At 40.2% G+C, this 26,704-nt stretch overlaps 3 protein-coding genes across 5 annotated transcripts; all 3 read right to left on the bottom strand.

Moving 5' to 3' along the window:
• Positions 1-241: 241 nt before the first annotated feature.
• Positions 242-5,699, bottom strand: LOC116254594 (uncharacterized). 2 transcript variants are annotated; one of them, XM_031630075.2, is made up of 3 exons: positions 5,354-5,699; positions 4,003-4,211; positions 242-390 (listed from the first exon to the last, which is right to left on the bottom strand). In XM_031630075.2, the coding sequence occupies exons 1-3, from the start codon at positions 5,541-5,543 to the stop codon at positions 307-309; spliced, it is 483 nt and encodes a 160-aa protein (XP_031485935.1). In that variant the 5' UTR covers positions 5,544-5,699; the 3' UTR covers positions 242-306. The 2 variants fall into 2 exon arrangements, with proteins under 2 accessions (XP_031485935.1, XP_031485936.1); XM_031630076.2 differs by lacking the exon at positions 242-390 and adding an exon at positions 3,703-3,906 and having other exon boundaries at positions 5,354-5,667.
• A 1,411-nt stretch (positions 5,700-7,110) lies between these two features.
• LOC116254592 (DNA topoisomerase 6 subunit A) lies at positions 7,111-11,133 on the bottom strand. Of its 2 annotated transcripts, none has more exons than XM_031630073.2 (2): positions 9,513-11,119; positions 7,111-7,484 (listed from the first exon to the last, which is right to left on the bottom strand). In XM_031630073.2, the coding sequence occupies exon 1, from the start codon at positions 10,921-10,923 to the stop codon at positions 9,562-9,564; it is 1,362 nt and encodes a 453-aa protein (XP_031485933.1). In that variant the 5' UTR covers positions 10,924-11,119; the 3' UTR covers positions 7,111-7,484; positions 9,513-9,561. The 2 variants fall into 2 exon arrangements, with proteins under 2 accessions (XP_031485933.1, XP_031485934.1); XM_031630074.2 differs by lacking the exon at positions 7,111-7,484 and adding an exon at positions 7,537-8,257 and having other exon boundaries at positions 9,513-11,133.
• Positions 11,134-19,443: 8,310 nt separating this feature from the next.
• On the bottom strand, positions 19,444-25,057 carry LOC116255300 (uncharacterized). Its single transcript, XM_031631085.2, has 8 exons — positions 24,961-25,057; positions 24,446-24,479; positions 23,182-23,252; positions 22,537-22,836; positions 22,311-22,399; positions 22,094-22,202; positions 21,899-22,013; positions 19,444-19,866 (listed from the first exon to the last, which is right to left on the bottom strand). The coding sequence occupies exons 3-7, from the start codon at positions 23,243-23,245 to the stop codon at positions 21,919-21,921; spliced, it is 657 nt and encodes a 218-aa protein (XP_031486945.1). The 5' UTR covers positions 23,246-23,252; positions 24,446-24,479; positions 24,961-25,057; the 3' UTR covers positions 19,444-19,866; positions 21,899-21,918.
• Positions 25,058-26,704: the final 1,647 nt, after the last annotated feature.

The following is a 26,704-nucleotide window of genomic DNA, read 5'->3' as shown; positions in this document are numbered from 1 at the left end:
AAAATATCATGTTTATTTCTTTTCCTTTTATTTATTTTCTGTGTTTATCTTAAAAAGATCAACAACCAAATAATTCCTTCTAAGTCATGTACACGAAGATCAAGGGAGCAGGGAGCAGGGAGACAGAGTCTCTTTAAAAAATGTGTTTTCATTTAAAAAAACTTCGTGAAGAAGTGCCAATTCACCTTGCAAATAAGCTCACTTCCCCAACTCCAAGAAATTGTAGGTAGTCAATGATATTCTTTTCAGGAGAAAATAAGAGATATACACATAAATCTGAAATGGAGGATCACGACTGTATCTCCTTTACCATGTTGACATTTTCTCTCCTGAACAATTGCTCTCATTAGCTTCCAACCCAAGCAGTGCACCTTCTTCCTCTTTTGGGATCTGAACAACATAAATAATATCAATGGGTGAAGCTACACATATAACAAGCGGTTATTGTTTCCATATATTCATACGCTCCCATTCTTCAAGCTGTATACTGAAACTTTCATGATAATTCCTCAGTGAGACAATATTATCATTAAAAACTAAAAGTACATGACATATCGGTTCCTAAACATTAATCCACGCCATTGCTGTTTTCAGGCAGTTCATTTTCAGCCAATGTTTTATTTTTGCGGTGTTTCTTCTGTATCCTACGGATATGATAACTTAAATGATAAGTTAAAGGCTGTTGAATGACTAGCAGCCATATTCAAGTTGGCGACATTTGTGAAAGACTGTGCAGATGTCCCTTCCTGTTCAACCAATGACCATTCATCTTGGTTTGTTTTTTTAAAAGAAAATGTGCGTTGATGTTTGCATCTAGGAGATAAACTTCAACTGTCCGAGGGTGTTTGACAAGAAGAACAATGGTATCTCGAAACACGTATTTGCATCTGACGAGAAGAACAATGTGTTCTTGAAAGACATGTTACTAGTTACTACAGCACATGTTTCAACAACACCATGTCTAATGTTTGATTGTCAATAACATCCATAACCAGGAAGCATGTTGCCAACAAACACTATTTGGTAGAACAAAAATGGGGTCTGAACTAGATCCATGCATGATCGATGGCCAATATTGAAGGCAGATTACACCCAACCTCAAGAATAACATCTATGTTTCCCAAAATGAAAACATAATATTCTTGAAATTTAAGTTCCAGAAACTTGTATTTCAAAAGTGCAATGTTTTCCTGTTAAAGCCTTTTAAAGGCCAACTCTGTCACTTAAAAAATGTCGGATTTTTTCGCCGGATGTTTGATTGCACCCTCCACTCACACCAAAAATCCGGTAACACTTACTATTCTTGAAGTGACATAAATCCGTGCTATCTAATTTGCCCTAACTTTTTGTTGCTACCTGATGTAATCGAGCAAGTATAAGCCCATATTGCTTAAGTTGTATATAGAAAGTAGAAAGAGAAAATATAGCTTGAATTACCTATTTTTCAATAAATAAAATATTTTTTACACTTTCCAATAACTATATATAGTTTAAGAACGTTGATATGTATAGGCAAACTCAACACGATCAGTACATGCAGAACCCATTAACTGTATCTTTTCTCGAACTGATTAGGCTCACATTCCAATGTTAAACCAACAACATTGAGTGAATTAGGAGAAACAGTTTCTTATTTTCTAAGATTAATGAACATCAGAGATTTTCAATATACAAAACATATGAAACTTAAATAATATATGATGTGTCTCGGCATTTGTGTTAAAATGTCTACTTGGGTTCGGAGCATGTCCCCACTAGCACAACCAAAATAGCGTGTTCCTGATCTCCAAAAGGCTTACTTATCATTGAAGTATGTGCATTTTAAGTAGCTTTATCCAAAGTTAACCATAGATAAATGTATATTAGTTGTCTTGACCATCGTGCAGATTTCGGGGGATTCAATATCATTTTCCTTTTTCTTAGACATCAAAAGTAGGCGTTGTTTTTTATAAAAAGTTAATACTTGATTAATTGTTTTGAATGAGTAGGAGGGAACTCACGGCCTAAGTGAGAGGCCGAAAGTCTCTTTCTTCCTCTTGTCCTGAGGGTCGGATGGTCTTACGAAACACCTTTCAACTCAAGTATCATACATGCTATAATTTACCGTTCAGAGAAGTAGTTCCCACGTGAATCAAACTGAGAACGTGTTGTTAGCGCATTATTCAGGCCAACCAGCCAGCTATGCTACATACACCCCTTAAGAGCAGTTAATTAACACTGCTTACTTAATCAAAACTGGAAAATAATGCTGTTATTATTGGTCTGTGCCAGCTCTTTTCGGCTGATGCACATCACATTATTGACAAAGTGAAATGCAACGGAACGGGAAGCGGCCAAGGACAGCCCCTGTACCGGTGATGTGGACACTGTATCGGTCCGCATTGGTCAATGCAGCCCTGCATCATTGAATACAAGTCCAGAAACAAAAAAATGCGAACTTAAAAGTTATAGATTGTATGTGTCGATAAGTTTTAGCCAAAACATCGTGTACAAAATCCACAATATTTTTGAAGGGGACAAGTTCAGGCACTAGACATGGAGAATATAAATGTGTGCAGTCAAATTTGATCAAAATAATTTTTAAGTGAAGAGGATAAGTATTTCATCTTTTTGTTTGAAAGATAGACGAAACTCTTACTCAACCCTTATTCTCCTAAGAGCTATTTAGCAACAGTAACAACATGTTACTGTCTTGTGAATATATTTTAAAAAAGATTAGATAGATTCATGGAATGCTATAACAATTGTTCCATGAGCCTTATTTTTGAGGTAGATTCATGGGATAGTAACAGATTATTATTGTTTTCAAAAAGCTAATAGTTTGTTTTTAGTGTCCTGAGGTGCTACCTCTACTACGTTTCAATTTGCTCATCAATTGCCTCCAGTTTGCAACAAAAGGGTCTTGATGCCTCAAAGGTCCAAACAGGAATCTCTTGCGCCAATCCTCTCTTATCAAAATAATTTATGAAAATGAGATTTAGATTACACTCTGCTGAGAACCTACAGCTCCATGGTTTCGAGCACCCATTATGTAGTTACAAGAGCAGTCTGCATGGAAGAGAAGGCTTCGCACCATGATATATGGCAGAAGAGTTTGGCCTCAAAAGTGGAGCCTGATTGGTAGGTGGAAGGATCTTTTGCAGTAACGTTTTTCAAGCCGCCATTGCTAGCTTTTGCTGAATTAGAGAGGATCTGATTGTAGATATGAATTTGGCTGACCTTGGACACATAAGCATCAGCCTTGTTCGGCGCCCCTGTTTTGGTTTTGTTCATTTGTATGTTTGCTTGGAGGTCTAGTTGATGATTCTCTGTTTTCAGTTGGTTTGAATTTTATTTCTCTACATGGAAGGGATACCCCAAAGAGGTCAAAGCTCCTTCCTCTTTCTTCATGTTCTGGAAATCCAAGGCTACTTTGGCCTAGGTGAGTAGCAGGACATCCATCAACTACAACAGTATTGTCCATCCATCGTTTACAGTCTAGAGGATTAGCGCTCATGAAAATTGAACTTTCACCAACCAGCTACACTATGCCCCTCGAAGCCCAAAACTCCTTATTCAAAATTGGATTGAATGTGTATTATCATACTCGGGTTAATTGAATGCGCAAAAGAGTTGACTTTGCTCACCCTAGTATTTAGAGTTTTAGACAGCTTGAGAGAAAATGGATTCCATAACATATAAAAAAAAAAAAAAAAGGCTCGCTTATTACCAAAACTTTAGCATTTTCTGTTGAAAAACACAACATGATGAATCATCATATAAGGCACATAAAAATTTCCATGGGACTTGGGCTATACATATTCCGAACAAAATAAGCAAAAGAAAACCACCCTGAATCCCATGGACTTGATTTCAAGGAAAAAAGAAAATCTTTTTACATGTGGGTTACACTTTTATCTCTGCCTCCTGCATACAAATTTTGAAAATTGAGGAGCAAGATTACTTCTGTGGCACTAAAATGGTGTAAATGAGAAGCATTGAGACTATGATAATCGCTAATACCAGAGTAAATTTTGGGCTAGTCCACAGCATCAGGTTCGATCTCTCTGTTCTCTTGATTGGATCGACTTCCTCGGAAACTGGGTAGTCGGAACGCCTGGGATTCCAAGTCACATACTTGTTTGGTGAGAATTGGGAGAACATGCCTTTCTTTTTCCCTTGCTTTTTGAATGAAGCCCAAGCCCTGTCCCAGTCAGTTGGTGGTTTGTCTCCTGCAACCCAAAGATGGTGTTGTAAGATAAGTCACCAGCATCATGCCCCAATTAGAAACCAAATTCTTCCATTTTAGTTTTTGGTCACTAAGATTCTCCATTTGGATTCCCTGCTGTGTCCCCTTCTATAAGGGGGCTGTTTGTTAAGCAGGAAATTTTCCAAGAAAAAATTGTCCAACATTTGACAGGGGAAATATTTCTGGTGAAAAGGAGTTCTGATCTTCTGACTTTTTCCTTGAAATTTTGCCCATTTAAACATTGCATTGTGGCCCCGAGAGGCATAGCTCAAACCTTCAGACTGGGACATGTTATGCGGCATGTTTCCAGTTCTATTCTGAGGGGCTATGCTCCTGTGCCACATTTCATGGCTCAGAAATCCATGGCTCCCAATCAAAAATTAAATGGAGGAAAATCACGCTGTGTGCAGAGCAAATATGGAAGTGAGTGCACCAGTCTATTGTTTTCCCAAACTCTTAGATGAAGTTCTAGAGTGTGAATGTAGCACACGAAGATCCGACAGACTAGTAAACTTTGATTCTTCTATTTAAAGTTAACACTACCAGTACTATGTGCATGCCCAGCCACATATTATTCGATACTTGACAACCTGATGCTTATAGTTGTATATAACACTGTAAGATGTAAAAGAGCAGTAAAAATCTCAACAGATGCATGATTAGGTAGATAATGCACTAATATTTGGCTGTACATCTCTTCATACGGTGTTGGACAAGTTTTCTAGTTTATGCTGAGACATGCATACGGTCAAACCAAATGCAGGATCATGTTCACGTTACATTTGCACAAATTCCTCAAAGAAGCAAGAAATTGGACAAACGGTAACAAACACACGCAATGGCTCAATGGGTATTGCAAGTTCAGAGCAAATTCACTTAGCAGAGCCAAAACGGTTGCAGTTACTATAGATTGAACTAAGATGGAAAACAAGAAGCTCGTGCCACACTCCATTAAAGCTAGCCTAGATCGCAGAAGCTCAAACTGATTTATTCTTTGTAAAGTTTCCAGTTTCCTCATACCAACTTCTTGATCAAAATTCTGACCAACCAATAACTGAATTTGAGCATGTTCAAGAAAACACAAGCACGAACGAGAGAGAGAGAGAGAGAGAGAGAGAGACTGACCTGTTTCACTGGAGTCGCCAGAGTCATTCTTAGAAGACCGAGGCCTGAGACGAAGGCAAGAAGATGGCAGTGAGGAAGAAGAAGAAGAAGAAGTGGAAGTGGAAAAAAAGGCTGATGGGAGCTTTGGGCAATCCGTTCTGTTAAAATGCAGAAGCGAGAATTTCAAAGGCAAGGACAGCAGCAGGGTCATCTTCCTCCTTCCCTACCCACTCCTCCCTAGAGGGCAGCAGCAGCTGCCGCTGCCCTTTCCCCCTTTCTTCATCCTCTCCATTGCTCTCTCTTCATTCTTGTCCACACACCTGCTGATGCAGTCCCCATCAGCCCACCAGCCTCAGTGGCTTAGAATTGACTCCAAGTCATTATCATGTGAAGCAGCTTGCTGCGTGTGGGTCAAGCTCTCCCTTGAGCCACTGGCTCACACAGACACAGATGCTCCTTTATTCTGGATGGGTGGCGTGGGCCCTCTCAGCTCATCCTCACCGTCGAACGGCAGCGATCGATCCAGAAATATTTCTTCTGCCACCTTTCGAACAAATAGTTCTGTATTTTGAAAAATCTACAACCATCTGTATCTTCCACTAATTGGACCACACCAATGTGAGTCGGATACGCATGATTCGAACACAAACAAGCATCTATTGACATGAGAATAGAAAATGAAAGGAATTGGTAAACAACTATCTGTTACCATCAACCCCGATCCAGATGTGGGTTAAGTTTAGACTACGGAAATTAGTTGGAATTCATAGTAGCCTTTGTTCGTCTGAAATTCAAATGCAAGTTTAATTTTGTTTCTTTTTGCCTTTATAAGTCATTTTAAGTTATACCCATCAACATGAAGCCATTATAGGTTAGCACAACTAAAGAAGACATTGGCCAGTAAGAAGGAAATTACATGTTTAAGCTTCGTTGGGGTTTCATGGAAGGCCCACCGAATTCATCTAAGTGAACGGCCAAAGTGTCCAATGCCTATAGGCCCTGTGTGGGAACCAAGTCTTAAACCAGGCTTTTGGCCGCAAATCAGGTTATTTGGATCACATGGAACCCATCAATGGAGTTGTGGTTGAAAAGAAAGCTAGAAAAGGGATGAATAAACAAATGTCTGCAATTCATTTGCTAGCCGCTCACCCGCCGGGATATAGGCAGCTAGAGTCGTCTGACACAGGTGTCGCTGACCGGCCAACTTTTAGACAATTAGGCAGACAGGGAATCGTTTCCCTGTGATTGGGAAACGAGGGAGAAAAGGAAACTGTTTTTGGCTTTTAAGGTTATTGGACGTTCGGTAGCCCACCATAAAAATGGTTGACCAGAATCGGCATCAGGCAGGCTGAGCAGTCACAGTCCGACCATTTCCAGCCAACTCTGGCTTGGAATGGCTAGAAAGGCGAACGCTTCAATAAAAGGGCGGAGGGCGGAGGGCTCTCGCTCTCACACACACACACACACACACGCACACATACACGAGATAGCAAAAGAACCTTGACATTTGGCACATCTCAGACCCTTAATTTTAGAACATTAGCACTATAACCCATTAAGGTAGCGCCTCTAATGAAATGGAAAAAAAGGCCCAAGTCAACTGAGCCCGATCTATTGCATCAACAGAGATTGCGTCATCTTTATGAAGAAAGGCCTCATTCGAGTACTTGAGATCTAGGTGTATATGTAGGTGACATCTCTACGCAAGATCCACGCATTTCCATGCAAAACAATATAAAATACAGTAAAAACAACAAATAATAAATATCAGATCAGAATTAAACAAAAAACCCGCTCCCATTAATCAGCTGTTTGTTTTATAATGCAAGGATTTCTTTTTTTCTCTCCCACCAGTTTGAAAGGAAACCCGGAAATGCATCTTCAAGGGCAATAAGACCTCTCGGGCATACATCGTCAACAGACCGTACAGTCATTGTGACATGTGAAGCAAGCTTCTCAAAAAACCTCAACGCCCTTGACGCATGATTTGAAGGCACCTTGTGAAAGAGATTTCGAATGAAACCCCTGCTTGCCGTCGGCAAGACAGGTTAACATTTTTCTGTGAAAGAAACGGCCCCTAGAAGGCTCCATGGAACCACCCAGCCGAAGACAACGCCTCGCAATGACAGTGGTGCTTCACAGGAACCCCCTCCTGTAAAATCAACAGATTAAAATTAAGTAACTACAACAATTTCAAGATCATTCAATTAGATGGAAAAGGTATTCCTTGGCCTCTTCGCAATTCTCCAGGTTCTCAAGTTAGAAGGAAGAGTGAAAAGTACCACAAAGTAAGCAACGCTCGTTTCTTTTCCTTTTTATCCTGAGAGATCTCATATTTGATTATTTACGAGGATACAGCCACCAAATGAGGCCTTCCACATACATGGGAGGCCAAAATCCTTTTTTAGGAACACACGCATAAGAATACATCAGCTTTTCTTTTTTTTTTCCAGCAGCAACATTCTTTGACCATCTTTTAGGTCCACAGACGAAATCCCAGCACTCGATTACAAGGTCATATTCACTACAATTAACCATTCCTAAGGATGCTTTCAGCTTTCTAATAGGCCCAAACATGTTCGATGCACTGTCGGAGTCTTAACAGAAGAAATATATATCACATCGTTCATGTATCTCAAGATGTTTGTACTCGTAAACGAAGTTCACAGCAATGCCCACAGTACCATTATGTGCCATTTATTCCATTTCTCAGTGAAGCCTCCGGGTTCTTAAGAGGACGGTTAAGAATCATAGTGCAACTTTCATTAGGACACCCACGGTTAACAGCACTGGCATGGAGGTACTAACCACGGAGGCACGCGCAGCCGGGGACTACATCAAGAGATTCAAAGTGTGCTTTCCCGTCTAAATAAATGGTAAAAACGCTCACGTGCCTGCAACTTTATTTAGCCTAACTGAGGCAACCTGGATACAAAAAAATGGTGGTAAATGTAATTAATTAAGCAAGCTATTTATTTAAATTGAGGAAACGGTCACCACTTACAAAAGTGGTGTGACAGAGGGCTTTTTGCATAGACTCATGGACAGCATGAACTTCTGTGCCTCCTTTTTAACTCTACGAAGGAAAAGGGCAAAGTTCAAGGTTTAACAGAGCTGGCCACAGGATAGACCTTCGCAAATTTCAAGGCAAGAGCACTCCCAAGTGAGCTGAACCTTGATGTGCACTTCCCAAGTTCGCAACAATTTCATGAAATGGCCGAGTTGGTAAAAAATTTGTCAAAACTAGAGAAAAACCTTCTCTGTTAATGATTACAAACACGTCGACATTACTAGCAGAGACGACTCTTAATCGCCTTAATAGCTAGTTTTAAGCGGCGATCCATCAGAATCGTTAACTTTCCCCTTATGGGCAAGAAGAAACCAATACCAATTTACTGTGAAATCATTGTACAGGTTTGCATAATAGGATGGCCTCTACTCACAAGGACGACCTTCCAACAATATTAGGGATGCATTTGCAGCTCAACCGAGTAAAATTTCTGGCATTACCATGTGCAGAATATGACCAGCTACGAACATAGACACAGAAGGGAATGGACCATTTGTGTTGCCATGGTGAGGCCTGCAGAAGCACTAGAGTTTTTTTCCCATGCAATGAAACACTGAATTCTATCCCTTTCCAACTTCAATTAGATATCTGCACATCCAAGAGCATTTCATTTTTTATGCTTTGTCTTTTCCTCCCTTTTTCTCGTTCCACTTGAAGGTAGTTGAAGGTCTGAAGACCAGCCACCTAACCATGAACATGGAGCCCATGTTGGCTGGAGCTTCTTTTCCCGCTATAATTACATATATGTCACTCCCCATACTCTAGCTCCTGATTCATCACACGTTCATGTGCCAACTTCTTCTAAAGGAAACTCATCATTGCCAATGAGACCCATCTATCACGTCAGACATATGCCAAAGGGTCCTAGCAAATAGAAGTATTTTCAGCTTATGCTAATGAAACGGCCTTTATCGTTCTGTTACGACAGAGCAATCGATCACCAAACCAAGAAGACAAACAAACCACCAAATTCTTAAGCTAAATTGTTATGTACTCATTTCAGAAACACAATTGATCATGTCTTATCGTTTTTTTTTTTTGTAAAACTTAGTAAAGAAAGCAGAGGAACCAGAAAGAAATAAACCAGGAGCATTTGAATAAGTTACATACCTCCCAACAGAAGGAGAAGGTCCCCCCCATTGCCAGAATCACCCACAAATCACAACCAATCCCTCTGCTGGATTTTCAGCGGCAAGTACACCTCCGTTAGGTACTGGAACCCGAAGGAGCTAAGCGCCTGAATCTCAGCCTTTTGCCTTGTCCTCACCATCAATTCCAGCTCCTCCACCCACCCCTTATTCCTCTTCACGAAGTCCTCCTCAAGCAGATCCTTCCCAGTCTTTACGTCTTGCTCCGTCATCGGCAAGCGGCATTCCTCCGGCACCCCATACTTGTCGAGGTCGCTCGGCCGGACGCCAAGCCACTTGATTCCCGGTGTTGTGAGATTAGAGCTATCGTAGGACATGTTCTTCGACCCACACATATACACAGAGAGGATCTTCAATCCATACGGGTCGGAGTCGACGAGGGCGAGCACGGGCAGCATCAGCTCCATTCTGATCTTCCTCAGGAAGAGCCTTGTCGCGACGTCCGGCTGCCCCTTAGCGGTGACGATGATGCAGGGGAAGCGATTGTAGAAGCGGTCCTCCGCGAGGCGCATAAACGCAGCGTCCTTCTCGACCAGGAGGACGAATAATGCGTCGCTCTCCATCCCTTCCACCCGGTCGATGTTTGGGGGGATCGCCTTGCCACCGACGCCCATTTTGGTGCAGTCGATCCGGTCACCGCTATCGTAAAAGACGAGCCGGCCGACAACCACGCCCTTCTCCGAGGCGACGACGTTAAGGCTCGACCTAGTGCAGCCGAGCAGGCACGAGACGTCGTCAAGGACCGCGTCGGACTGCCCCTGATCGGTGAAGAGCTTTACGTCCGTGTAAAAGAGATCTCGCTTGGTCACATGGATGCCCTTATTGCAGAGCTGATGGACCAGATGCAGGATCCGGGCGGTGATGGACGCTTTCCGCACCGTGGAGACGTTAGCAAAGGGGCGAGTGAGCGGATTGTGTTTCAAGACGATCCGATCGAGATCGGGGAGGTATACCTGGTTCGCGTTCGTCCGAGAGGGGATGGAGAAGGAGAATCCATTTCCGGCGAGGATGGAGCGCGCGAGGGAGAGGATCGTCCGCTCTATGGCATCTCCTACGGACGAGGAGGGGAGATCGGCGACCTCGTGGCAGGGAAAGGGGAGATTCAGGTCGGAGACGGAAAGCGTATGGGCGCGGGATTGTTCCTCTAACGACTGCTTTTCCTCCTTGTGGAACTGCTTGAGAGAGGATAGAATGGAGGAGTCGGCCTTGAGGAGGGAACCGAGCGAGGAAGCGAATGAGCGCGACAACGACGACGAAGGTTTCTTCCGCGGCTTCTTGGCGTTTTTAGGGTTGAGGGTTTTAGCTTTCGGACTGAATTCCTCGTCCGATTCCTCCTCCGGTGTTCCCGATCTCCGGCGTTTTCCGTCGGCCATGGGATGCTTTCCGGCCCAGAGACTCGCTGGTCACTGTTTGGCCGAGACCCACTGTTCACTGTTTTGAAGGTTACTCGTAGCTTAATGGTTTAAAGTTTTCGCGCTCGTCCGCCCGCCATGAAAGCCCAGAAAGAGAGAGAGAGAGAGAAATAGACGCGGACGAAGTTAGGGTTTTAGCCGTTTCCAGTAGGAAAGGGCATCAAACGATGTCGTATCTAAAAATTAAGTCTCGCTCCGCTTGAGACGACACGTGTACACATTCTCCGCCAGAAAAAAAAAGGTTGTTTTCTTTTTCTTCAGCTAATATTAACTATTTATGACATGAAAATTTCGTCATATTCTTAAATTTTATTATTAGGGGGCGTTTGATAACCGGTAGAAGAGGGGAGATTAATATGGCTTTTGCCTCCTCCATCAAACACCGTAAAAGTATCCGGTGGAATCACGATTTTAAGATTTTGACCTAAATGGCGGAAACATTGGTTAATATTTCTAATAAAAATTTAAAACAAGCTTTTTACTCATCTTGAGTAGAGTTGTAAGAGGAGTTCGACTCAGGCCCAACCTGTTGCGCGGCCCCATTCTCAATGATCGGATTTCGAGCGAGCTCGACTCGTTGTGCGCAGAAAATGGCCGAGATCACAAGTTCACTTCACCATGTCGGTTTCACTTCACAGATTACGTTACAGCGTCCTCAACGCTCTCGCACCAGACGAATCAATCGTTCGGGCCCAAACACCGAAACTGATGCCCGCGCCTCTCCCTATATACCACGCACCCGAAGTGGGGGCCGGTGCGCGCGCTCTAGGGCAAACGTGGCGAACACTCAACCGCTTTCAACAACGAAACCCAAAGATGCTGCCGTCAAAAGATCAGAACAAAAAAAAGGACCTTCTCTCGAGCGTGAGAGCTTCGCTGATCATGAGCACTCTCCAGCACCTCAGATTCATAAGCTGTGAAGCATACTTTGCATCAAACTCAGAACCAGAACAAAAAAAGGGACCTTCTCTCGAGCGTGAGAACTTCGCTGGTCATGAGCACTCTCCAGCACCTCAGATTCATAGGCTGTGAAGCATACTTAGCATCAAACTCACAAACTGCGAAACATATTTACTTATATATTAAGATCTCTCTACAGAAAGCTATCTCACTGAACAAAAAAAAAAACACTCGATATACATTCCATTTCACCCACTGTTACATCTCTCTCTCTCTCTCTCTCTCGCTCTTTTATATATTAAGATCCCTCTACATAGGACAGCTATTAAAAACACTCGATATAGAATCCATTTCACCTACTGTTACAGCTCTCTCTCTCTCTCTCCCCTCCTGAAAACCTGCTCAAAATACAAACAGAAGAAAAGAAAGGACCTTAACTACAAGAGGAAAAGATCAAAAGCTTAATCGTGCCAATCTGCTGCATGAAACCGTGCCAGCAGGCTGTGTGCAACCCCAGACTTCTTCCCACACCTCTCTTCACATCTCCTTCCTCTTCTTCTTCATTTACTGCTCGAGCTGCACGGAAGGGTGAACGAAAGGGACGAGACACGAAGTCTGGGACTCCACTCCCCTTCCCACTGCCTCCCTAAATATAGAAACGGCGGATTTGAGAGAAGGGTTAGATCCCGTCAATTTTACGGATTGCCAACCCTTTCCGTGGCTTGTTCGCGATTTGAACTTCTCCTGCGGACGAGGACGAGAGCCGATGGCGGGGGCTGGGGGAGTGGTAAGTCTGTAGTTATCCATGCGTTCAAGGGCTACTACTTAAATGTGAGCAACAAAATCCAGGTGGTCACCCGAGGATGAAGCCGGTCTATTGACCCTGCGCCACGAATCAAAAACCCCGACAGAGAAGGACACGTTCGTGACTTCCTCACCGGAAGCAGTCAGCCCAAGGTCGGCATTAGATTTGGATCGGGTCAGGACTGACCCGAATCTGATCTTTTTTTAAAACAATTTCCATTTATGAAGTTCACTTTGTTGTAATTGCGGAAAAGTGTCTTGGGTTTCTGGATTCGCATAATGCGGGCACACCTTTTTACCGACACCTTGGCCGGAGAGTCCAACGGTTGAAGAACTTATCCAATTATGGACCGGAATCCGGAATGGTCACGAAGTTTGGATCATTTGAGTGTGTGAAATGGCACTTGAGAGGGAATTGTACTCATACTATTTTGATTTTCGATATGCTCTCAACTTTATGAACCATTAAGCTGATGACTAAGTTTGAATACACAATTGTACGATTTAGATGTATTAATGTTTACGTAGTTATGCATGTGGGAAAACTTTGTGTAAATACTGATAGTTGATTATGTTTGTCATGTGATTCGAATGTACTATTTATTTATGTATTCACATTTGAGAAATCTTTAGTTTCATACGCATCGAAATTTATGTATGTTTCTTCCAAGTGTTGTCTTGGAGAAATATTTTCATTTGTGAGTATACGGGAACTTTTAATGTATTTTGATATTTAAACCGAATAAGAAAATGTATTAAAGCATTTAGAATTCGTGATCCTAATTGTTCCGCTTATTCAAGATATAGAAACTATTTGTGAGGTGCATTTCAGACTCTTAAAAAACAACTTGATTTACATATTCACAACTTAATATTCTCCATTTTATCCCATCAAAATCGGCTTCCGTATAATATACGAAGGACTGATAGTTGTCTGTTTCAGATGATAAATATTTTTTTCATCTATTACTACACATTTTTTTTCTTTTTGTTTTTTCTCAACCATTCATTACATATATCTGACTATATATATATATATATATATATATATATATATAAAGCACATAGAGTCAGATGGGTAGATTAATTTAAAAATTCATCATTAGAAAAACCATAAATCGCTAAAAGCCATCATAAATCATCGTCTCTATATATACAACCTTAGCAATGCTGACCTTCGCATCCCCTGTTGCCTACACCGACGACAATGGCGTCTTCGTCCTTTCCTCCTGAATTACCGATGGCCGGAAAAGGTCAGTGAAAGAAAATGCACATCGGTAATGGTTTTAACGATGTTTCATTCTTTTGCTGATAAAGGGAGTGTCGGTAGAAATTATCACCGACATGCTTGACGGAAGCGATACTAGACGTAGGTAAACATTGATTGTTAGCGACATCCACTCACGTCAATAATAATATATTATTTCCAATGTTAGTAGCCATAGGTAAAAACTCTACCGACAGCAAGACAGGCGGTTGGTAAAATTTTTACCAAGGATGTCGGTAAAACTTTAACCGACGTTTGGCTTAACATTGCTATTAGTTTATGGATGCATATTTATGCGTCGGTGAAAGTCTTTCAATTTTTTTTTCTATCCATCTATGACATAATCTTTTAAAAAATCGAAAATACATATGTAAGATAACTGCTTACATTTTTCATCTATCAAATGAAACCAAACAAAACAATTACATGTTCATGAACAAAACATATAGGTATGACAAATGTTCAAATTTATATTATAATACAACTGATTTATATTATAATACAACTGATTGACTATAGTTAAATGTTACAAAACCGTTTTTAACATAATGATAATATGAACAATTTCTGCTAGGCTGCTAGCACAGTAAACTTCATCGTTGAGTGAAAATCATATAAAGGTTGGCAGTCTGGTTTAAAATGCTGATAGCACAGTTGCTTCACTCTATCAGCAGCTTAGTGATCATGTCTTCCCACAAACTGGTTCCAAAGAGAAGGACCTCATCACTGGTCTTCCTGGGCAACCCAGCAGTGTGAACTTTGCACGGTATTCTGGATATGAACTCACTAATTTATTGCAATTTATGATATTAATGGCTTATATTGTCCTTATAATGGTATGCCAGTAAGACTACATGTAATAATTATTGAATCTTTGTATGTGCACAAATGTACAGTGAAAAGGAAAAGAAGGGGAGCCCGGGGTATTACAGTTTTTTTATAAAGAAATATACATTTTAAGCTTTTAACTTTTTCATATCTCCTATTTTGTCCTCTTAAAAAACTTCCCTTTTTTACTTAAACAGGGGTATTTTTGTCATTACACACCTCTGTGCACAATTTTTGTGCTTTGGAGTGTGCACAGCAGATAACCAGTTTTGCCTTCTTACCATATTTTATGAATTATCCTTTACCTTCAGCAATTTTCCAGTTTCATCTCTCATTTTGCTAAGAGTAAGAGTAGTTCATTCTCCTATACTAATTACTTGTTCAAGATGTCTATGGACTTGGTAGATATGTGACAATCCAAAAATTTATTATTGTATATAAGATGGTAAGGAATCTTGAAGGTTTTATAAATGAAGGTTTTATAAATAAAAGTTTTATAAATGAGGTTTTTCAGTAATTGGTTATTCTAGTTTCTAGCCTTTTTATATAGGAGCCGAAGATGCTAGGGGGTGGATTGAGATTTGTTGGACCAAGAACTCGAGTCTTGTATAAGAGTGGGCCAGGTTGTTACAAGATATACAACAAAGCATTAATCAATCTAAATTCTTACTCCTCCATACATATGGTTTTACCAACTCTCTCTCTCTCTCTCTCTCTCTCTCTCTCTCTCTCTCTCTCTCCTGACGGTCTTTCGACCTCCTATAGCTGTTTTGAATAGGTTTGACAGAATTATTCGTAATTTCATTTTGGGATGGTGATCGGCCTTCGGATCGCCTTGCGCGCTGGGATATGGTTGTCTTTTCTCATTTTCTTGGAGGTACTGGGGTTACCAACCTTAGTCGGGCTTGTGAATCTTTTCTGTATTCTTGGTGGTTGCGTCTGGCAACTGAGCACTCTCCCATCACCATTTTCATTTGGTTTAAATTTGACTTGTCTTCCCTTAGTGTTTAGAGTAGTTCCATCTCTCACACCTCTCTCTCTCACTTTTGGTGTGACCTGTTTTTTGTTCTTTCTCATTTTCTATGCCTTGCTGACCTCCCATCGTTTGCACCCCTTTCTTGGCCTCTTTCACCTTCTCGGGGTTTCACTTTTTATTCTTGCTACCAGGCTTCCTTTGGTTCTTCCATGGCATTGCTCTCACCCCGATCCCTTTGGTCTCCTAGCCCTCTTCTTGTGTTATTGCTTTTGTTTGACTTTTTCTTGTTGGCCACATCAACACTTTTGCATCAACTTAACTAACCAGTGTCCCCTCTATCTCGTTGCGATTGAGTCTCATGTCCACCCTTTTACATCGTGTCCTTTCTTCTTTAATGTTTTTGTCTCTGTCTTGCATTCCCTTGTTAGTAGTCTTCCAGACCTATCCTCCATTCATCTTCTTTTCCTCTTCTGTCCTTCCCCCCACTTAGTTGTTTCCTATGGTCGTGTTTAGAGGTTATGGCTCATTTCAGTTTCGTGGCACATTTGGAAGGAGCGCAATAACATGGTTTTTAGGGGCACCCTCTTTTTGCCGGAGTCTGTGGCTCGTCTTATGTATGGAGATATCCATTTTGTCATTCAGCTGCGGCAACGTCTTCCTTCTGCGGCTGGATGAGGGTGTTGTTTCGTCCTTCCACTCTCTCTCCACCCCTCTTAATTCGTTTTTTGTGAGTTGTAATGTATATTTCGTCTTTTGCTTCTGTCTTGCGGTTTGTTGCTGTAACTAAGGGATTTTTTATCCCCAATTTTTGTAACTAGAAGATTTCTTGTCCCTAAATTTTGGTTTACATTCCCATTTTTCCGGCTCTCTCTCTCTCTCTCTCTCTTCTTCTCTGAAACTAATCCATCTGACCCATTCCAGTGGCTAAAGAAAAATTGGAGAATGGGTCTGAAATTTTCTAAAAGCCAACATTGTATGGAAACAGTATGCTAATCTTTGAGTCATTTTATATATACTGAAAAAGGCTCAGATAACAATTTCTAGGAAACCATATTTTGGTCTCCATATGACCACTAAATATTGTTATAAAGTAAACCATATCAAACATTTTTATAACAGAAATATGAGAAAAGGGAATTGAAAAGAGAGACCCATAAACCTTCCTTAATTTGTAGCTATTTAAGACCTTCAAGGCGAGATCAAGAGTTTGACATGTATACCATTTTGATGGCACTAGAAAATTGGATCCAACTTATAGAATGGCAGCTTTAACCTTTCTAGCTTAAAAGCATGATTGATCAAGCGCTACATATTTGTCATGACAATGTAAATGCATATTAATTTTCAAAAGCATATAGAAGTAGTTTATGTTCTTTGTTGAAATGATGCAAACGCAGGTGCTGGAACTTCTCTTCTGCCTTTGGCTTTGGAGCACTACAAAAGCCAATAGAGATTTCCATGTGGGTCAAAGTGGAGAAGCACTTGTGAGCAACTCTCACTCCTCTAATAAGGATAAGTTCCTCCCTCCCTCCCTCCCTCACCCTTTATCGTTCATACATTTTCAAAAAAATGTGCATATGATTCATTTGAATTGGTTGATGACATTATTCAAGTTTTTCTATACTAACATGCTCTATGTAGAGTCACCCTATAGAGTTGAGTTCTCATACTCAACCAGTCATTCAGACTTCTCCTCCATGGAGACAACACGACAGCATCGATAAGCCTAGGCATCGGGCCGGCCCACCCAAGCCCGAGCCCGGCCCGGGTCTCCGTCTGACCCGATTTAATATGTTCTTAATATAAAATAATATATAAATATAACTAATTGTAATATAATATTATAATTATATATAAAAATTAATAAAATATGTACTAAAAAGATTTATTGGTTCGAACCGGGCTTAGTCAGGCCCACCCGAGCCAGCCCGATAACATATCGAACCAGCCCGGTGCCTTTTTTTCAAGCCCGAGCCCAGGCCCGGGTCGGGCACAGCCTTAACCATGGGTAATTTCTAATTCCTAGCAAACTGGCGAGAGCAATTTCCAGAGTCTAAATCTCGCGATTTAAAATGCCAGAAACTTTGTGTCAAAGCTTACAGCAACAACAGGAAGATGGAGAATGGCATTAAACTCAAAGGAATCATAGTAAGTACCCACTCATCACATCATAATATAATTGCTTGTTCATTCGATCAATGTGGCATTTGATGAATCTTGTGTTCTTTCTTTTAATGAAGCTTGGAAATCCATTCATTGATGACTTCGAAGATGCTAGAGGAAGGTTTGCGTTCCATGGCGGCCATGGAATCATATCAGACCAAGTTATTAGGATGGTGGACAAGAAGTGCAATTGCTTAGGCTGTTGGAACGCTACAAAATGCCGATCGCTTGAGCTTTCCAGGCCTAAAACCTTCACTTACAACATAAAGAACATCTACGACCTATACCGACTCTTTCTATAATGAAGTAAGCTACTTCAAATACACAAGAATGCTACAAAAGATTTAAGTTCCTCCCTTATATATCATGTGGCATGACATCCCATAATTGCTTGAAAATGACATTTTTTCATCTTGTCATCTTATAGCTTGTTCCAAAGATTTACACAAAGAAAAAAAAAATGAAAGTAAGAAATGCTCCCTATAACATCTTAAAAGTTTAGTAATATATCTAAGATTATGAGAAATCTTGGACGACCGGTAAAGGGGTTCTTAAGTGATTAGTTGTCTAGTTCTTAGTCTTTTTGAAATTAGAACCAAACTGCTACGGGACAAGTTAGTTGGGTGGCTTAAAAGCGAGTGGATTATAAAGCAAGTGATTGTTTTGGTTCCTAAATTTTTTGAGGTTAGGGAGCAGGTTGCGAATCACCAGTCTGATCATTACTCTCTCTCTCTCTCTCTCTCTCTCTCTCTCTCTTTTCCACTCTTTAAATGAAGTTTTTATATAAAACATGTACATATTCCACAAAAAATTATTGACGTACTTGGTAGTTATATGTCGAAACATATTCATGATGTTGGCTCCGCTTAATTTGTTCCCAAGCAATCTTCAATTTTCTTTTGAAATGTATTCTACTTGGTTGAGCTTAACTTGCTTGGACAAGATTTTTCTTGCTTGAACTTGTTTCGTTATGTGTTTTGAAACATGGATACTAACACAAGATACCCTGTTTTACCACAATTTTCAACCGGCCAGCCTGTACACCTGTGGAAAGAATCTAACGACCAACTCGTATCAACAAACCTGCAGTACAAAGTGCATTCCATGTCAACAAGGGTGCCCTGACCAGTTCACTTGTAAAGACATCTTCCTTTACATATATGTATGTGTGTGTGTGCGTGTGTGTGTGTGTACTTTTTTTGACAAGCAAGTATCGGTTTGATTGGTTTTCTAAAGATGTTGACAATGTTTAGAACCAGAGATATGATTTCGTACCAATTCTAAAAAATAACATGGCTGCCGGTTTCCCACTTTGGATTTATTGGTGATTTAACCCTCAAACACTCTAAACCCAAGTGCACGAGAGTGAGAACATGGCAACAGTATGATCCAACATTGCCACCAACAACCCCCAACAAGTAGTTAGGGGATTACATCTACAGAGAGTACCGAACACCCCCAGATGGAGAACATGGCAACATCCATATCTTTCATGATTGAATGCTAATGCATTCTCCATAAACATCTGAAGGAAGGAGAGAAAACGTCCATTTATGAACACACACAAAGTTTTCTTGAACTAATCGGTTTTGGATTAAAAGTACTAAATATTCCTAATTGACTGTGTCTCCACCAACTTATGGATAGAAAAACAATATCGAAGTTTCTACAAACTTATGGCACTTCAAATTTGAAGCATGTATCACGATTTCACGCCAACATATTCATAAAATTTTGTATTCATAAAGCCAGGACGAGGTATTGTTGTGATGACGATCCACAAGATATGACACGGTTCTGTAAATATTGCTCCTAAGATTGCCATAATCTTCGACATTGCAGTGGTGATTTCGACTCCCGCAACCTAGTCACGCCCACAATGCATTCATTGAAGTTGCTCCGTTGAAAGTGAAAACCCCATGGCGCGGTTGATACAACACTCCAATTGAGGCAATGGTTAAAAGAACTGCATTGTGAAGTTGACATTGTGGCATAAATAATTGCAACAAAAGTAATGAAAATGGGTTGGATCAACACAGTCTATTCATGAATCAAACCTGGTAAAACAAATGCAACCTGAACACCACTCTGTATCCAAATTTAGCTTGTGGTTTTTCATTTAGGTTACAATTGGAGACCAGAATCGAACACATATATAACTTATTTGCTAATTTTAGGCTTGAAGCAAGTTAGTCCCGTGTACTAGGCCATTTATCATAAGCATGAGTTCAACTCATCGACAATCCTAAGGTTGATAATTAAGAACCACGTTTTATGCAACAGTTGGTGTCAACCTATATGTCATTTACTAAACATTTCCATGAATATGTTAGTCTAGGTTCTCCTAGCTTAGCACTTCTTGGTAGGAACTTGCTAAGCGACGATCCCTGAGGTCCATAGTTGAAGAAACATCTTTTATGCAACAGTTGGTGCCACATCAGAAGTTATTTGCTAAATACTCCTATTTTATATCAGGGGTGGAGATTGAATGTGCCAATGTTTTCCTAGCTTAGCATCTCTTGGTAGGAACTTGTAGTGCTTCTGATGACTGTAGAAAATCTCCATATACTAAAGGTTTCCCTAGCTCTTAACAATTTTCTATTTCACTTGCTTATTTTGTGCAGCTTGCAGTATATGTTGTGGAATATAAAAGGAACTTGAAATTGGTTACTGTTAGAGCAGCAGGTCACTCAATTGTCGAAAAACAACCTGCGAGGGAACTGCTCATGTTTAGCACCATCACCCAAGGGCAAAGTCTCCCATACTCCCCTTTCTTAAACTATTAATCATGGATGAGAAACAACAAAGACATGAATAAATGTAAATCATTTCTACTGCTGAAATATGAAGGAAACACCGACTTGGTTTCAAATGGACAATCATGAATTTCTTTTGAAGTACTGAATGATTTAGTAAAAATTGATGCCACTAGTCTTTGGCATTCAACCTTTTACCTCTCTTATTTCCTGGATACAGAATTTTTAATATCTTGATGACTAATAGATATTTGCCTATTTAAAATGTTGGACTCAAGTCCATGCCAAACGCTATTAGGGATCTAAGCAGCGAGAAAATGGTCCATGATGGCTTTGTGATGATGATGAAAATTAACAGGATAGTCACTTGACCATCGCACAAATTGATAATAAAAGGTGTAAGAAAATTGTAATAAAGTAGTGAATGGACTCTAACAATGCAAAATTACGGCACTCAATATCAAGAGAAGATAGTGAAGGAAGAAATAAATTAACAAATGAAGATTTGATCATGACATCATTCAAAAATGACGAGTTCACAAATGTTGGCATTGAAACAAAATTAATAGCACATTTTAGGAACATCCAGCATCAAATTAATAATAAGGTATCAAAGATGCCAATAATTGAAGTTGGTCCAAGACAAATTGGAGTGGGTGCTGGGTCCAAATGAACTACCAATTACACATTTTGACCGAGCTGAGATGAGCTTTGGTAAGTCTTTTTTTGGACTGTAAATAGTTTCCAGGTGATGAAGGTTGATCAAGGAAAGTGAAGCAAGGATTTGAATCAGTTGATATGGTTTAGAAAAAGGATCTGGATCCATAAATATAAGTGTAAATGAGTTGCGATGGAGTTTTGGGTCCACATCTGTTACATGGATCAAAACGACGTTTTAAGAGGATCTTTTCCTAATTCACTTTCTTGATGGATTCAGAAAAGAAGATGAGGCATACATGCATGATGCACCCACTTACTCCACTACCTATGTTGGTCTGCCAGGGTAGGTTTTGAAAGTGAGCCAACCAGCTAATGGAAATCATTCATGATTGATAAATAAGCTTCACAATCAGGCCCAGGCTTGCTAACTTCCTAGGAGATGGTTCTAGTTGGTCTACATTTAGAATGGATCCTTACCATAAAAAAACATCTATAGGAGAGATCTTGAGTCCTTAACAATTCATTGTTGTGTAGACTGAAGAAATATGTACACAAGTTAGAAGCGGAAGCAAAACTTAATACCTAAATGCATGTTATTCAGATCATGCAGTTTCTACTTCATATTGCCTCTTTAACTTGAACTCTGGTATGCAGTACTGCTTGTCATCCATGAAAGAATTGCTTGGATCTTCATCACCTGCAATTACACAGCCAGTGAGTAGACTACACTCTACAGCACGTAAAACACATAAGACACACACACGCACATGCATAAACCTCTCAAAAATGATGAAACGTCATGTTCTGGCTGTTCTCTTGGGGACCATAAACGCTCAGGTGTTTGCTCAAACTCCAAGTTGTCTTTGTCATATCTTTCAACATCCTGCTGCAGTTAAAACATTATTCAATGAACTGGAAAACATGTTCCTCAAATATAAAACTTCAACTAAGCTATTTGCAAAAAGAAACTCTAATCCAGGTATTAACACTGTACCTCCATCTGACCTAAGCTTATCTGCACGTGGGATATTTGAATCCAGTTGTGGAAGCCAGTCATGATTTCGTTCACTTCTCTCTCGACATCTTTGTCATGCGCCCAAGAACACCACACCACACAGACATACATATGTACAATTTTAAAAAAGTAGAGAAGGTGGGAAAAAAATACTTATCCAATTCCAAGGATAAAAAGAAAAAGGACATTTTGACAAAGCGCTTACTGCATTCTCTCGTTTCCTTTTCAAATTTATGCATGTCACTCCCTGAAAAATGGATGTGCTCAATCCCTTCCTTGGCCCATTCATTGCATTGCTTTATCTCTTCTTCAGTAAGTTGACCATTCTTTGGGGCACCGTTGCTGTTCTTAACTGGCACAGCAGACTTTTGCTTCAAGGCAGGAACTTTTGGACCTGTGAAAGATGTCTTTCCAGGCTTTGAAAGATCTGCCAAAGCTTTTCGAGATTTAAGTCCTTTCTTCTGAACATCACGCACGTCACTTTTGCCCCCAGCAACAGCCTTTCCTGGACGTGGCAAAAACTTAGTGAACTTAAAGTCATATATGCTTTCCATCCAAACCATGCCTGAAGTTCTTTTGGTGAACCTAAAGTACTAGTCAGACCTGGAATAAAAGATTACAAACAAGAGTGACTTTAAAATGAACAATTAAACATTAGCCTTATATTGCATACGCATAGCCAAATCAAAGTCTGAGATATAATCAGGCATTATCGGTATGTCAAACAACAAAGAAAGGACAAGCATGAGACATAAATTGTTAAAACCATGCTGCCAAGGCAGAATACCTCTTTTACCAACACGCTATCAAGAACTGAAACAAAGAAAAAACTTAAAGAGAAGCAGGATACCTTTATGTATGTGCAAATTTTCATCTTGAATTGCAACTGGCACATATGAGGCCATTTTTGTCATACACCACCTTCACATCCAATAGCAAATTTGTCAGAAAAAGTCACTCTATTAAGATAGCTGCATAAAGTTTGAACAGAAACAAGGGAAACTACAAGCTAAGTATCAAAGGCAGGAATGTAGGCACTATTAACCAAAATCAAGTGAATAAACTGCATCAATTGACCAGCCAAGACTAGTTTACGTTTACACTTCCAATTCTATGACCAAATTATTGGCTGACCAAGAGAGAACGTGCAAATATTTTGCAATAATATTCTCAACCCTGAGGCAGCCATGTCACTTGCAGCATCAGTGCACATGGTGGTGAAAGCTAGACGTTTGGATTTCACATTCATACCTTGTTGTCTATAACAGTATGCCATGACCTAATACGGACATTGACATCATGCCTGTGCTACTTATCACCAGTAATATCCAGAAATATCCATGGCTGACATAGCAACATATCAAAGACAACTAAGTGGTAACAAAATTCGAGTGTCTGCATGGCATCATAAAATACTGACAAACACCAGCAGCATGTGGATGGAGTTATAATATGATTGTAGACATTATTATACCCAATGCTATGCTTAATACGAAATAATCTATGTTCAGATGCACGGAAATAATGGTGCCTTCCGAATATCATACTGCCAATAGCCACTGATTACGTCTGATTCTTCAAGTGTTGATTGAGTGATTAAGGACATGGTAGTCATCCAGTCAAACTATTTTGCTTGAAAGTCCTAGGGAGGGGGAAAAAGGAATAGTTCCATCTACTTTATAAACCACCGTTATTTCCTACAACATTCCCTTAGCTTGGTCAGTTTGTGAAGAATATGATTGAATTACGGAAGCATGAGGAAACACAAACTACAACCAAAACTATGGAATTAATAATCCTAACCCCTATATCTTCAAGAATCATGAAGACAATTCCAAGGTTGAAACAAGGCAGTTACAGTCTGGCTTCTTCGATTTCCTGTCCCTTTTCTCCGTATTCCTTCCACTAGTCTGACTTTACGAATTTTATGCATTAAGCTTCTTAATAACAAGCAATTTTCCCACTAGTTGCTGCATTTTTTTATACGCTCAAAACAGAAAGAATCGCAGGGAACGAAACAACCAGATCCAGATCATGCAAAAATCTGGACAAAAACGAAAGAAAAGATATAAGCAACCAGGAAAAAAAAAAGTCCTATGTTGCTAGTTACCAACCTCGGGGTGTCAGGCTCGTCCTCCTTTTCATCCACTGCACCCGAACCCCCAAGGGAAAAATCAAAAAAGGATAGAAAATGGAAAGAGAATGAAACTCTGACCTATTCAGAAAGAAAAAGATAGAGAGATGCTGCAGACAACCAAATCCCAGGCGGGGAAGCAGAGGGTGGGAAGCCAAGTATGACAGCATACATATAAAGAAACCCAAAAGACTGCATAGGTAGTCCATTCACAATATCGACCCAGTGTAGACGAAAACCCCAAAAATTAAAACAAGAGACAAGACAAGGAAACCCAAAACCTAATTTTCAACCTAAAAAACATGGGTACAGAGCTAAACAGCATTATTAGAAGAGCGAAACGCCACTGCAAATCCCCGGAAACAACTAAGCATCTATTATAAGCAAAAAAACCCGACGAAAATACAAGAAAAACAAAGAGAGAGCCTAATCCATCCTCCGGTAACAAAAACGTAAATCTAGCAATAACAGAAACAACGAGACAGAGCACCGTACCTTCAAGACTGGGTCGTCTTCTCCTGGAAAAAGGCGGGGAAGATTTTTTAACCCAAAACCTGGTTTTGGGGTGATGGGCAGCCGTTGCTTGAGTTGGTTTTTCTCAACAGTCAGAAGCTGGAGTTGGTTTTACCCAACAGCTGCAGGTATTGCTAAGTTTTGGGCGTGATCAGCAGATGGTATCGCTGAACAAGAGTGATGGGTGCAGCCGACGGTATGGGCGATTGCTGATGACGAGGGAACGTTGTGGCATTTTCTGACTGTAGATGAAATGGCTTCACAAGAGCATGGCAAGAAGTCTGCAAGCTTCACCCGTTGAAGGACAGCAGAAGCAGGGTATTTTTATGGATGTGCATTTTCTGGGCTCTGCATCTTGAGGGTTTCAAAAAAAGGGTCTTGAGAATCGACCGTCTGCTCTGCCTTCCTACTCCAGGTAACAACGTCTCTCACTCTCTGGCTCCATAATACCTTCTTGATATCCATCTCATGAAGTGCGCGTCCTGGGGCCATTTGTTTGTGAATTTGTCTTTCTTGTCTGTCAGGAAACATGGGATTAATGTCTACCTGTTCGTGCAACTCAGTTTCTGCTACTGGTGCTAATCAAACATGAAATGGTTTCTGGTTTTGTTGGTATTTTTCGTCTAGGTTATAGTCTTGGTCGGAGTCCAAGTTGAGTTACACAGATCATTTATAAAAAACCACTATGATTGTAAATTTGCAAGCCTTGAAATATTCTGCGTTGGTTTAAAAGTTCTTCTTCGTTCATCTCAAAGTTTCTCCGAAGGGTGTTTCTTGGAGTCAGACGGTTTCGTAAGTTGTATTTGGAGTAATATGCAACTTACATGCCATATGCAGAACTTCTTTCCGTTGGACTCGAAAAATCAAACAAACGGTCAAAAAAATGAGGCCGCGACGCCCATCCGGCTCCCACTTCGTAAGTGTTTTCCTTTTTTCTTGGAAAACTTTCAAAAACATGCTTAAAAGATTAGAAATAAAAACACTACAAAGTTTAACATGCCTTCAAACTTAAGGGTTTAAGGGGAGTTCAGTCTCAGATGACAATCTAAAATCAGATTTTGAGAGACAAAATTTGGTTTTGCCTTAAAACAGAATTTAAAGAGTGTTTGGATGACATTAAACCTGTTTTTTGCATGAAAGCATGAAAAAACTGCTTCTCATCATGTTTTTCAGGTAAGATTAATTTTTGCATTTAAACCAAGTTTCTCACTTGTCATCTAAACATCCAAACCAAGTTTACAAAACTGAGTTTTTAATCAAGTTTTCCAAAACTTGACTTTCAAAAACCAACTTTTAAGCTTTTTAGTTGCTAACTGAAAATGGCCATGCCTGAGCCCTTTCTCGGTTCATACAGCCCTTGCTTTGTAATTAGTTATCATTTAGGTAGCGTTAGATTGCATATCTTTATTTGGAGGTGCAATTTTACTGGAGAAAAGTTCTCTTGGTAAAGTGTGGAAGAGAAGAAATTTCACCTCACCCTAAAATGATACGTGTTTGATGAATTAGAAAAAGTTTTGAGTAGGGAGGTGGGAAAAACAGTTGTAAATAACCAAGACGTAGACCTAAAGCCGTGCTATTAATGTCATTCCGCATCCAACCTGCCGATACAGCGCTGATACAGGTTTGCACATTTTTATTTTTCCCTTTTAGCACAATTTAAAATATTGTAAATTATTTTACACATGTTTTTTTTTTTCACTTTTCCTGCGGTAATTACTTATAACAA

The sequence above is a fragment of the Nymphaea colorata genome, chromosome 5 (genome assembly GCF_008831285.2).
Source record: "Nymphaea colorata isolate Beijing-Zhang1983 chromosome 5, ASM883128v2, whole genome shotgun sequence".
Classification (NCBI taxonomy): domain Eukaryota; kingdom Viridiplantae; phylum Streptophyta; class Magnoliopsida; order Nymphaeales; family Nymphaeaceae; genus Nymphaea; species Nymphaea colorata.
The sequence above is the reverse complement of the archived record's forward strand: the minus strand, read 5'-3'. Positions and strand labels throughout refer to the sequence as shown.

Excerpts from the sequence above, each read along its gene's own strand:
- LOC116254594 (XM_031630075.2), bottom strand. The coding sequence starts at position 5,543 with ATGACCCTGCTGCTGTCCTTGCCTTTGAAATTCTCGCTTCTGCATTTT. Across the intron at positions 4,212-5,353 it reads TGGCGACTCCAGTGAAACAG|GAGACAAACCACCAACTGAC; the intron begins GTCAGTCTCTCT and ends TTTGGGTTGCAG. Across the intron at positions 391-4,002 it reads CTAGCCCAAAATTTACTCTG|ATCCCAAAAGAGGAAGAAGG; the intron begins GTATTAGCGATT and ends TATGTTGTTCAG.
- LOC116255300 (XM_031631085.2), bottom strand. The coding sequence starts at position 23,245 with ATGACAAAAATGGCCTCATATGTGCCAGTTGCAATTCAAGATGAAAAT. Across the intron at positions 22,203-22,310 it reads TAAGCTTAGGTCAGATGGAG|CAGGATGTTGAAAGATATGA; the intron begins GTACAGTGTTAA and ends TTTTAACTGCAG. Across the intron at positions 22,014-22,093 it reads CGTTTCATCATTTTTGAGAG|GTGATGAAGATCCAAGCAAT; the intron begins GTTTATGCATGT and ends GTGTAATTGCAG.
- LOC116254592 (XM_031630074.2), bottom strand. The coding sequence starts at position 10,923 with ATGGCCGACGGAAAACGCCGGAGATCGGGAACACCGGAGGAGGAATCG.